Source organism: Ambystoma mexicanum, chromosome 13 (genome assembly GCF_040938575.1).
Source record: "Ambystoma mexicanum isolate Mex_15411 chromosome 13, UKY_AmexF1_1, whole genome shotgun sequence".
Lineage (NCBI taxonomy): Eukaryota > Metazoa > Chordata > Amphibia > Caudata > Ambystomatidae > Ambystoma > Ambystoma mexicanum.
This window is the reverse complement of record NC_090938.1, coordinates 319257998-319271634: the sequence shown is the minus strand read 5'-3', so window position 1 is coordinate 319271634 and position 13637 is coordinate 319257998. Positions and strand designations below refer to the sequence as shown.

General features: G+C 42.2%; 1 protein-coding gene across 4 annotated transcripts in view; it reads left to right on the top strand.

Moving 5' to 3' along the window:
- Positions 1 to 13637, top strand: part of LOC138521176 (ubiquitin carboxyl-terminal hydrolase CYLD-like) — a 2059174-nt gene that overhangs the window by 476838 nt on the left and 1568699 nt on the right. For all 4 annotated transcript variants that reach the window (XM_069633784.1, XM_069633781.1, XM_069633782.1 and 1 more), the window contains 2 exons: positions 3197 to 3302; positions 10547 to 10648. In XM_069633784.1, the coding sequence (XP_069489885.1) occupies positions 3197 to 3302; positions 10547 to 10648 (208 nt within the window). The remainder of the gene's footprint in view (positions 1 to 3196; positions 3303 to 10546; positions 10649 to 13637) is intronic.

Below are 13637 nucleotides of genomic sequence, written 5' to 3'. Positions count from 1 at the left end.
CTGGCTGCATATCGCAGAACCCCAGCCACGGTTACGGGTAGATCTCCATTTGAGCTTATGAGGGGTAGGAAAGCATGTACAATGTTGAGAACCCTGGCTCTGGGTGGTGGAGGGCCATGTGATATGGATTTGCAAGCTATTCATCGCAACATTTTGGCGCGCCAGGAGGCCATGGGGTCTTCACAAAAGTTTAGAAAGGAGTTGAATGTTAAGCCTGGGGATGAGGTGTACATACGAAATCCCAGGATGGTTCACAAAGGTTACAGCAAGTTTTTGCCCTCAAGGAGAGTTGTTAAGGTTGGAAAAGGCCATGTGCAATTGGAGGATAGCTCTGTCTGGAGTAAGAGACGGGTGGTGGTGGATGGCTGCAAACGCGTGGAGAGGGCAGGTGTGGAATCTGATCCGGAATGTCACGGAATTGTGCTGGATTATGATCCTGTGGGTTCACAAGTGATCAGCCTTGAACAGGAAGAGGTTGTCCCACTTCCAGGTCCTTTGGGTGCAGAACTGAATGTGGAGGGTCAAAATGCTTCTGATCAGCAACCTGATGTAGGACAAGAAGGGGGTCGTCTGGCCAGGAGGTGTGGCCCCCTTATAAGGTTTAGAGATTACATTTGTTAAAGATGAAATTTACATTTTATGGTGCATCGCACCCTTGTGGTCAATACTTCTACATCCATGAATGCAATTGGTATTAATGATAAGTTATATAATTTTATGTTCATGTTTCCATTGTTCAATATGTTCGCGATGCATCTGTCACAGGTTATTAACATTTTTGTTATGCAAGGGAAGAGGATATGTTGTAATATGCACGGCCTCGTGCAGGGGCACTCGGGGAATGTTGATGCATCGTTCTGAGTCAAGATTCCACGGTGGCCGTTGGCTTGAGGAGGCTGGGCAGGAGGCCTGCGGGGTCTCGTAAATAAATACGTATATTGACTTACCTGTGTATGGTGAGATTTCATCAGGGACCTAGCAGGTCAAAATGCTAGTTGACTTTTAGGTAACATTAATGCAAGAATTTCTAAACACAAATTATTAGGTGACTTGTGTGCTGCAATGCCACGTCAAAGCTTTTAACCATGTTGCACAAGAAAACACGGGGCTGTAGAAAATAGCCCACACAAAGTGTCTTACCTCTGTGCCTCCATCAGCAGAAAATACAGATCATGAGAAATTACATTGGGACGCTAGAAGGGCAGATATGTGGATAGATTGTGTCTGTTGAAAAAAAAAAACATTACCCAGAAAGCAGTTTCAAATAACCTAGCGTTCAAACGTTACTAAAAACCATGCATTCTGTGGAATCCATCTTTGTGATACAAACTTCATCCCTTTTTTTTACATTTAATTTGAATGTTCAGGTCCCACTAGGCAGACCCATCCCGCCCTTCTGCCAATTTCACTGGAGTCCTGGCCCACAACATTCAGGAACCTTTGGCTACAGGATCTTTGCTGGATTGTTGTTTAATAGCAATGTTGGACTCAAGTACCTGATTTGATGCAAGTGTCAATGTATACACTCTTAGGTAGGAACTATTTAATGGACATGTTTATTGAGAGTTTTTGAAAGTTAAAACAACTGTGCCATTGTAGCAACACTGACATAATGTAAGAATTGGTTACACTCCTCGTTGATCTCTGCTGAGTGTGAGAATATAAGCAGAGTATGCAGTTCTTTTCCAACTGAACCCTTTTCCGGTTAGTCAATAGACCCATGAGATGTACAGCAAGCAGTATTTATCTCGCACATTGCTTTAACAAATCAGCGAGCATAGCCAGCTTATCCCTTGCATTCACTGTTAACCTTTTTCTGTACGAATCCACAAGCTCAGTAGGACAACAATTCTACAAGTCAAGTTTAAGATTGCAGTACTGATACACAGAAATAAATAAATATAACCTACAATAGGAGTAGTTGTAATTATGTTTTTATTACAGGAAACAAAACAATTTTCTGTTTTTTTTCTGTGTGCTGTGCTTTTAAGTTTATAGGGTTATTTGGGAGGTTGCACCTTAACACTGATATTTTAGAAGACAGAGTTTTACGCTGAAATTGTAACAAACGAAGGTTTATCTCCTTAAGGCATGCGCAGCAAACTGATATGTTCATAGGGATCACTGAGTGTCTGGGGAAAGAAGAGCAGTGCTTTCTAAATGTGAAATTCATGAAACCGAGTTTAACGGTTCAAGTATAAGCATGTACCTGCCCACTTCCTCATACATAATGTATAATATTAACATTTCTAGGGTTCCCAAACAAGACCTCTTTTTCTCTAAAGAAGTTGTTTGATGTGGTCAGTTACGATAAAAAGTTTGATAATAAGTAATTGTACTTCATAGAGGGGATTTAAGGATCTCCCTCTGGGGTTCTGGGAAAAGGCTGCAGCCAATGAATGTTAAAGCACATTGAGCAGCACTAAAATGTATTACCACAAGCAGTATCAGCAGGCAAAACCCCGGGCAGTTTCGGCAATAATGATCATAGGCAGTAAGGGCAACAATTATCATAATTAGGAAGAATAGTAATATTGTGTGATCAGGCAGTATGGGCAATAAAAACATCTTAAATGAGCTACAATGATTGCTTATGTTGTATCACAAGGATGTCCAGTGAAGCAATATTAACACTAATGAATGATCAGCCTGTTAACACTTAACTGTGGTGCTATGTCATTCCCGCTAAGGACAGTTGCGCCACATCCATCCTGAATGCACAGCAGCGCAAAGCCTCCCACCTGGTCCCTCCTGTGCTAGTCTAGATCCAGTATGTGTGGACAAACTGAGCATGCAGTGGGGATGCTGCTGCCGCCTCATTCTCCGATCTTTGTTCTCTTTCCAGTCACACTCAATCTACAGTGGGGAGGCCTCTAGGTAAGTGTGCATCTCTGAAAGGGCTAGCACATAGCTTGGTGAACATTGCCCATTAGAAGAGCTGTTATCAGAGTTTAGTTTTTCATATTGTGGGCTGCGACAGAGCTGAGATTTTAACCAACACCCGCATCTCAGGTTGTAATGGCACAGCGTCAGAGATAAGATTTAAGTCCTTGGGTTGATATTTTGGGCTCTCTTGTCGCACAAAGCTGGGATTGGAGCTTGGGACGGCAGAGCTGTGATTTAGAGCCTAGAACAATGTCGACTGAATAAAGCGTATGTTTGTTAATGTGTTAATCTCTTTCATTTTGGTGTGTAGGAAAATCCAGTGGGCTCATGGGACGGATACTTTAAGGGCATGAAACTGTGTGACATCCCCTCACGCGAGTATGGAATATATTTGCCACTCACCAAAGTGTACAGAGGTAGGCAGCAGCCATCTGTAGATTTAACATCTCTCTTCTCATCTCTCTCCTTTTTAATTAATTTCCCTTCGGTCTTGCTACTCCCATTCATTACCTTCTTTACTATCCCCACTCATCAGCTTCTTGCTCTCCTCTCTCTTCACCTCTCCACTTGTTTCATCTCTTAACTTCTTTATTATCGTTCCTCTCTAGCCTTCCCTTACATCTCTCCTTTTTAATTCTCTTTTGTCATCTCTCCTTCTGTGTTCTAACCCTACAGTAAGTCAGAAAGTCATATTTTGCTTTCTTTTGGTAGTTCCGTCAGTGTTTTGCTTATTCTATATGACAGCCTGACCTACTTTTCCTTGGTGAGTACCATCCTGATCTGGCTAGGGACATGGCTCATGTGTTTGAGGCCCTTTGTGAATTATGGCCCCCATAAGGTGGGGCTTCTGCCATGTGGCCTCCTAATTTCCTTGGCTCGAGGTAATGACCCTGATAGTTCTACTTCTTCTGGTTGGTGGCAGTATACTAACATATAGTGGTCGCACGAGTTGTAGCCGTTTTGACTCACAGGAAGCCTTTTCTTCATGGGGGCTTCCAAAGTTGAGTCTCTAGTTTAGTGAAATACTATATCCAGGCAAGTGCACTTTGTCGCTTTTAATTGATTGAAGACCTGGAATAGCTATTGATCATTTTCTGACACCAGCTTTGGTCAGGAGCTTACAAAGGAATGTTTGGGTGTGCCTCTGGATGCCTGGACAGGGCAGATGTGGATTCCAGAGGAATCCCCATCACCAGAGTCTGCCCGCAAAGATGCTATTAAAGTTAGTGTATGGTGGCCAGCATTGATTTGGCTGGGTGACATATATTTGAGTGTTGTATTTGTGTAGGATTATTGGTTGGTTGCCCTCTATTTTTTGAATGAAAACTGACACTCTGCACCAAGATATTTGACAACTTGTGGGATTTGATTTTGCAACAACCAGAGAGGAGATTGACATCAGGTCGATAACGGAAGCTCTGCTCCTGTATCTTTTGGTGTCTTGAAAACCTGATGGTGAAGCTTTGCCTACCCGCCTAACTAGAAAAAACACTGTCCATTGTTATTTAGCTTTTTCCAGTGGAATCAGAAGGTGTTGTTGTGGCTCGACAACTCATAATGCTCACCTGTGTTGTCACCCCTGGAACCGAGCATTTCATGCTTTAGACATCCATGCGTGACTAATGCCTCTAGTGGACACTGTTTTTCTAGTGTAGCTGGACCCTGGTACTATTCTCCCGACATGGAGAACTATAGTGTTGTGTTCTGCACTTTTTTGAACCGCAATCTGTGTCCCCTTTGATCGGGTCTATATTATTGAAACCTTAGCCATACCTGTTGGTCCTCTTTCCTGGGGTCGTGGTCTTTAATTTGCTGACCTTGCTCATCCATCTGACAACTGTGACTTTCCCTGATTCTGCTCCAAGTGCTACAGTCTAATTCTCTGGTTCTGCAGTATTCCAGAGCGGACTCCACAACCTCTCCTACTGCTGCTCATGAGGTTGCATCTACTGGCTTTGAACCTGCGGTGCTACAAACATGTTTCTTCATTGGGATCTCTTCTTAAGGCTCTCCTTACTCATCTGAGGGGGTACTGTTTCTTTCTCTCATGGTTGTAGGGCCCTGTGCTGAGTGAGCCTATCCAGAATTGAACTGCAAAAATATGTGCTGGTAATGTCATTACAACATCCCAGCCTGTTAATTGACAATGTGTAACTTAACAATCTTCTTTAATTCTACTTGTATCTATTGAGCCCCATCTGCAGACGTCTTACCTTCGTTAAATAACACTTGCCCATTGACTTCCATTGCGATCATAGGACATTGTTTTTGGGGCTCTAAGAATTTACTGAAGCCTGTGAGTCTCACTAAAAGCCCATTTGAAATTTGTGGACACTGTTAAATTGTTTTAATTTATCTTGAAAAACACTGCATATTTGGAACAGGAGATACAAATATAATAACCAAACAACAAACAATTAACTAACTTGTTCAGTGACATATACATCATGAGAATTAATTCATAAAACAGAAAAACAAGTGCTAAAATAAATGTACAAAGTTGTGTACAGCAGTGCCCCAATAACCTAACTATCATTCACCCGTTCATCAAATATTTTGGCAAATTTGAAAGCACAACCACAAGATCTGGACACCCGTTCCTCAATTTCCATACAATTATCAAGGTCCAGTTCCCATTTAGATAATTCCGGTGAGTCTCTGGACCCGCATAGTAGGTCGATGTTCCATTTGACCACAATCATTGCATTTGATATGAGAAACATTTCATAGTGTGAATAAGCTACCTCACCCTATATACCAAGTAAAATACATTTTAGTTAATCCGGAATAGGTTATACCAGGAACAACTACAGTCGCCTCATTATCATTAGCCAGAATTTCTGAATCTTCAGGCATAACCAAATCAGGTGGTAAAACGTGCGGTGTGCCATCACAAACAGGCCGGTCTGTACCCCACCCACATCTAAACAATATATTTTGGGCATAATACACGCTGTGTAGGATTTTAAGCTTAATCAGCCTGAGCTGTTCCAGGACTGATATTTCTCATGTGGCCATTAGGGATTCCTGCAAATCATGCACTTCCATAGGGCCAATATCTGGTTCCCTTTTCTGTTTAAGCATAGACAGGGGGTGTGAAGTCAAATGAAGAACTACTTGATACAAGGTCAAGATTGCTTTTTTAGGGTTTTACTCCACATCTATATTAGCCTGCAGTGGGTTTCAATCCAGGCAGTCTTAAACCCCATGGAACCTCTCCTGCATAGCATGTCTAAACCGGATCTACTGATAACTGTGTAGATGGGTAAAACTTAGACTGAACGTAAGTGGAGAAAACATCCGACTAATGAGTCGGCTGTAGCTTGTAAGCAGACAGCAAGAGCCTTCAAAGAAGAAGTGTTTAAAGCCAAAGTAAATTTTAATATGAGAGTAGAACAAGCATAATCGAAACCCAAAGAATTGTTCATTGTGCTACAGGCATTAAAAGGATTGATGGCCAAGATCCCTATCCTTGGAGACAATGATTGGTGCCAGCCCATCCATGATGGTTTTACTAAAAAAAACAGTGCAACATCAACAGGCTATTAGGTACCAGGTTAACCGGTTACCCCCTGTTGACACTTCTTTGATACCATCCAATACTATTATTATTGTAAACCCTGTGTCTTTCTCGTTTAATGAAGTAACTGGAAAGGAGGTTATGGAGATTATACATGGCATTAAACCCTTCTCCTTGTAAGGGGGACATCTTACCGGCTACACTCTTCCAAGAATTTTGCAAAAACAATTGCCCCATGGGTTACTCACTTTGTAAACCGCTCCTTTCAAGAGACGTATGTTCCAGAAAACATTAAGAAGGCATGGATAACACCACTGATTAAGAAGGATAATCTTGATCGAGCAGTCCCAGGGAACAATAGATCCATTGCGAATGTCCAGTTCATAATAAAGATTGAAAAAATTGCTTGTACACAATACCAACATTTTGTGGAACCAAACGATATCCTGGCCATTGAACAATCCGGCTTTCGTATGCATCTGTGGGACAGACTGCCCTCTTAGATTTGTATTAAAAATATTGCACGTCTTATTGAGGAAGGTGGTGCAGCCCTACTCCTATTGCTGGACCTTTACTCAGCGTTTGACTTGATCGACCATGGTTTTCTGGTAGATATATTGATTTAGGTTGGGAAATGCACTCCCTTAGCTGCTAACTGGTTCAAATCTTTTTTGGGACCAAGGATGGCCACAGTGGTCAAAGCAAATGCCCATTCATTAAGAACACTATTGATCTGTGGTGTCCCTCAGGGATCCTGCTTATCCCCACTGCTTTTAATGTCTTCTCAAAACCCCTCTGTGATTTACTTGTTTCTCTGGGTGTCCAGTTCTAAAACTATGCTGACGACACTCAGATCGTTTTCAAACTAACTGAGGTATACAGCAAAGTTGCAAATAGAGTAAAGAAAGTCTTTGAAGCCATATGAATATGGATGGCGGCAATCCCATTGGCTCTTAATGAGCCAAACACAGAGTTGCTTGTTGTGGGTACCCAACAAAAAGTAAAAAGGCTAGATTCTCAGTACAAATGCTTTACAGTGAATGGTACTGCCATCACAGTTTCAGAATCTGTCAAAACATTAGGAGTCTTTTTTGATTCACACTTGTCCTTTAAAATACATGTTTCTTACCTCAAATCATCTTGCTCCCATTATACGAACCTACTTTGGCAGATTCGTCCTCAGCTACCAGAGGCCAACAGAGCCCTGATTGCTGCAGCAATCATAAACACGAAGTTAGACTATTGTAATGGTCTCTTGATGGGCACTTCTAAGGCAAACATAAAAAGGCTCCAAGTAGCACAGACCGGTGCTGTGCGCATGGTATGCGGACGGGGTCGTCGCTCCACGATTTCTATCTCTCGTAGGAAGCTGCATTGGCTCCCAGTCGAGCAACAAATCCAATTCAAGGGTTCTGTCTTGGTCTACAATTGCCTTTCGGGTGAAGCCCCCCTCTATCTCTCCTCAAGGGTAAAGAAAGTTACTTTTAGGTGGACCCTCCGCTCAAACAGTAATATGATGTTACATCAGCCTTGTGTGGTCCGTAAGAGGATTGGTAGTGCCAGTTTCAATGCCTCGGCACCGGCCATTTGGAACTCACTTCCCCTAGATCTCAGGAGCTGTGTCTCCATAACTCTTTTTAAAAAAACAACTGAAAACAATACTGTTAGATGGAGGGACAATTTGGAAACTACTTAACTCCCGTTACCACCAAGATACCAACCATTGCAGTCCTCTGTGTTTCTTGTCTGTCTTGTGAGCCCCCTGACGCCTGCTGGTGAGAAGCGCAATATAAAAAATAGATAGAGAGAGATTTAAGCAACAAACATTGATGTAGTTCCTGGAATGAACAAAGATGATTGTTGGAGTGCTCATCGTCTAGAGTTTGAACATTTTTTGGCCTGCCATACTTTCACACAGCCTAGTTTTAGGAAATTGGGCTGTTCTTGATTATTCTACAAGGGTGTTCTCTTGGTCACGGGGCCTTGCCATCCGATTGCATGAGTTACTGCTCTTGTAATGCAAACTATTTGTTGGTAATTCAGTAGTATCAATGACTCCATCTATTGTCTGCATGGGGTCGGCCAGTGTAAGGCATGCGTGTTTAATTCTAATATGTGAGCGGAAAGGATCCCAATGTAACAGTGTTTTGGCTTTGACCCATTTGGAGGGCCAGTAATATCTACAGATATCGGGAAGACCGATGCCTCCCTCCCAGACCGAGCTGTAGAGAGTCTGTATCACAATCCTAGGTTGAGCATTGTGCCATAATAATGCTCTCAAGGCCCGTTCTATTTTACAAACCTTTCCATTAGGGATCCTGACCAGGATGTTTTGCAGGACATATAGATATCCGGGCAGTGTCATCTTGAACAAAGTGTCCCACCTTAGCAAATAGAGCGGGAAGGTAATCCAGAATCTGGTGTCCGCAAGAAGTCTTTCTGTGATAGGTGTTGGGTTGCGGCTAAGGAATGTATTTGGATTGCGGCTTATCTGAATATCCAGATATTTGAACAAATCAGAGGCCACACACAATTTCAATTGGAATCGCTGCGGGTACTGGGACAAGAATTGGCTTGTTCCCATTCACTCAGAGCCAACTGTACGCTGCATAAATTAGCAGGATCTCTATGACTTTGATTACACCTTTGTGGTTTCTCCATTAACAGATCAGCACACAGTGACACCCGGTCTTCTTGTTCAGGTCATAAAAAAACTTATCAGGTGGTCCTCCCTCAACCAGATCTCCAGTGGTTCTATGGCATAAATAAACGGCATTGGGGAGAGGGGGCAGTCTTGCCGTGTGCTGCAATGTAAAGGGAAGTAACAAAAGGTTATTCCATTGACCCGAATTGCCACCACCAGTTGCATATATAGTAATTTGACCCATTGAAGGAATATTGGCCCAAAACACATTCTAGTAAGCACCACCCACATGAACTTTCAGTAGATAAGAGTGTGGACAATAGTTATGTCCAATGCGCACATTTAATATAAAGAATATATTTTGGTAGATACATTGTGTGGCCCTTGGAATGTTAGGTTATTATCAAAAGTATTTACTGTACCTTTAAAACGGCACTGATCTTGTGGAAGGTTGCTGTGACTACTTTAGCCATACTACGGACAGTCAAGAACTCAAGCGGAGCAGCCTGTAAATCAATTAGGTTAATATATATGGACCTTAGAAATGGGGCTAAAGAAAAAGCTCCATAAAATACGTGATACATATTTTTCTTTCTCACTTTCTCAGCTCCATTCAATCCTTGCCCATTTGTCCTTGTCGCCCAAAATCGACTTCCACTTTATTCTTTCCCTTCTGTTTCAATCTCCCTCGTATTCCTCCCCATCTCTAACTATTCAGCTGCTTTCCCACTTCTAGCTTGCTAAGTTTCCTCTTGCATTGCTCTCTCCATATCATTCCTTCCTATCCCCTTCTCCTATTTCCCCCTTCTTCTCATCTTTCTTTCTCCATCATATCCTTCCTTATTTTGGTTTTCCATTTATCTTTAATGCCTGCCTCTCTCATTCTCTATTTTTAGTTTTGGCTGCTAATGGATTTATCATCACAAACGAGCCAAAACGATTGCAGTATATTACACACAGCCTGTGGGTGATTGGTAATTTAGCCGCCCTTTGACTGCCTATGGCTAAGCTAATCCCTGTTGTCATTCCCACCCAAAACATGTTCTCCTGAGTTCTCTTTGATGATCTCTACAAGCAGAAACTTCACGTTGTGCTGTACAGTGTCTGCCAGTGGTATTTCAAGGCAGTCTTTGAATGTTAATGGCTTAATTGCAGCTGTAAATCTGCTACTGATGTAAAAAAAAGTATTGCGCTTCATCTGTCCTTGCACTGAAGGCTTGTTAAAAACAAGCATTGGCAAAGCCAACAGTTTAAGCTTATATATAGGTATTAGACATTTACCAAGCATTTCTATCCTATGCATACATTCCACACCATGTTCTGCCTTTTGACATTTAATGGCCAGATAGCACCGTTATGTCAGTGTCTGACAAATTCTCATCTCATGCCTACACAAAAGCTAAAACTGTTGGCTTTGCCAGTGCATGTTCCTTCGTATTTTCTATCTCTAGAACAGCAGAGTTAACAAATGTGTCTTGCTTATTGTCCCGTTTCAGCTCCCAATGCATTAGTACAGCAACTCGAAAGAAGAAACTGCCTCCCACGTGATGGAGTGAACAAGAATCACCAAAATCGTAATGCCCGGAGCCAACAAAAAGGTACTTACGTATGGCTTGTCCCAATATTCCAGTTTATGAAATTAAGTGCCCTCTTTGACCCTATGATCAGGTATTCCCTTTGTAGGCCAGAGTCTGAATGAGCGTTTAGGAAGGCTTGAGTGAGCCACAGGCTTATCATTGGGGGCACTACTAGCAATCACTGACAGTAATATTGGGTAACTGAAGATCGTTTCTGCCCTTAGCATTACTATAAAGGATGATACTAACCAAACTCATCTGGAATATCACGACATTGGGAACTGCTTTAGGGTGGGTCTTTGCATGTCCACAAGTCTAAGATTTCCTGAATTATCAGCTTGTAAACATTCATGATTACGTGCAGCATCCATCCTGGCTGCGTGAGCTTGGCATGGGGTACCAGCAGTTCTCTGGCTATGGTGAAGAGTGTGGAAGTATTAGACCACATCACCCCAGCCCTCATGCAACTGCACTGGCTCTCCCTGCAAGCCCATATCCTCTTCAAATCCTGTTGCATCATCTATAAGGATGTCATCCTGAAGTCCACAAGTTACCTCACTGAGACACCGAGTATCTCCGGAGGCCTGCGATTCACCAGAAATAAGGAAATGCATAGACTTTGTTAGGGAGAATTCTCCAAATGTGCTAATTTCCCTTACCCTTTGAGACCCCAAGCAACTTTGCTGGATTCCTAGGATTGCATTTTTTTACCAGGAAAGAGTGTGAGCCTTTGTTTCCCACTCTTTCATGTATTTTGGATGCGTTTTCCTTTTGTGTTCTTTGGTTATGGATTTTTAAAACCACTCCAGTGGCATCATCTTTTTCTGTGTCACACAGCACCTTCAGTGCAGTGGCACAGGGGTGTCTTTTCAGACTCCCCAAAGGTTTAACTACCTTCCGTGAGAATTACTACTGTCTCTCAGGATAAGTAAAGTTAAATTGACTTTACTAGTCTCTTTAAATTTACTGACAACATTCAAAACCACTGCCCCCGCCCATTTCTGACATGATCACTTTCGCACGACACACCAGAGAATGGATTAACACCAGAGCCGTTTACCTGACATGTCCCAATACAAGTTTCAGGCAATGGCGATTGGCTGTGATTTCTCTGGGTTTGTAAAGTAAATATACAAATTAATGGCTCTTATGCATACAATAGTTTTTAATTTATGACCGGGAAGAGGTGGACGCCTGTTAGTATTGAAGTATTTTCACACATAGACCCAGTTAGTTAGCGATGTGTGAACAGATTCCATTCGATACAGACATTGAGTCCACTCTTGACTGAATCGAGGGAATAAATCAATTTTTGTTCAAGTTTTTGAAGTGTTCGGTCCCTATCGCCACCTCTTGGGTGTGGGTCTAGTGTTTGTAAGACAAACCAAAAGATATCTTCATAGTTGTATTTTGCATTTTTGAAGTGATCTGCTAAGGGTTTGTCTACCACCCAGTTTTTGACACAGGATCGATGTTCGCAGATCCTTTGATGTACTGGCCTTTTGGTTTTTCCTACATAAATTAGGCCACATGGACATTTGCTCCCATATATGTGCCATTTAGTAGCACAGTTTGCAAAGGTTTTTAAATGCCAATTTTGTCCATTTAAGTCAATTTCTTTGATGTTCTTAGTGAGTAGACATACAGAGCATTTTCCGCATTTAAAGTGTCCTTTGACTGGAGGGAGAGACCAAAGAGGTGGCCGAAGAGTCCCCTGCAAAAGCATCCCAAGTGTCCTGACGATAGCCCTGAATGTGCTCAAATAAAAGATTAGGCCATAAATAGTTTTGGTTCAAGACCAGAAACACACTCTGATGTTGACACTAAAGTGTGAGGGCAAAGGCCTCTTCTTTAATATAAACTGTGGGGGTTCTGTCACTCACTTAGGTTACTAACTTCACCTATAATTGTTGTTTAATGTATGTTAATGCAAGTATATTGTTCGACACGGATATGCTCTTAAGGAACAAATATGTGTATTTGTATGTTTTACTTAATGTTTTGCTTACGTTGTAACTAACGTCATTTTATAATGATGATTTGATAAAATATGATGTGTGTATGCATCTGACCCACTGTACCATCTTTGAATTTAATTAACATTGGGTACAGTATGCCATTTTGCGACTCATGTTCTCCACCCTGTTATGTAACAGCCGGGTAACTATCTGGGGACATTGTGTGTATACATGTCTACTTTTGTCCTCATCCACAGAGCCCCCTCCAAAAAAGAGGACTCCACCTGCTCATTTGTTTATTTACCAAAATAATGCACCGCCGTGATACTGGCAGCAGTTACTTTTTGCCTAATGCAATCAGCCGGGATTCTTTACAAGATTAGTACCCACAAATGTGTCTGGGTAAGTTGCATTCTGTTGAGTGGGATGCTCTTCGCTGGCTCTTATGGCGTCTTCGTTGGGGCTCCAAGACGCCATCTGGGGTTTTATGCTGTTTCTTTTTTGTTGTTCTCGGGTACACTGTTAAGTTGGGAAGACAGTGAGGGTGGAGGGGGGTTGTGAGTTTAAAATTGTCAAAGTTGACAGTCTTACATAGAGCTCCATTGGTCAGAGCTTGCATGGTTGTTCTCTTTACGGGGTCACATCTGGTTGGGCAATTTGTTGGTCTGGATGGTGGGTGCTAATCAAAAGATTAAGATGTTAACCTGGAATGTTCATGGGTTAAACAACGTAATGAAGTCTCGGAAGATCATCGCTTATGCAGAGAGACCCAAAGTTCAGATATTGATGCTGCGGGAAACTCAAGCGACTGGGAGGGCAGCGGAATCCTTCGCCCAAGGGTGGGGTCCACAAAAATTCTTCACAGATTATTCGACACAATCTGGGGGCGTCATCACTCTGATACACCAATCAGTGGGATTCCAGTTATTGAGGATCAGGGTTGACCCACTTGGTCGCTACGTCATTGTTTGGGGGAGTCCGGAAGGCCACTTTACATTGTTAGTCAACACTTACAGTCCCAATTTAGACAACCCCGACTTCTCCGAACAAAT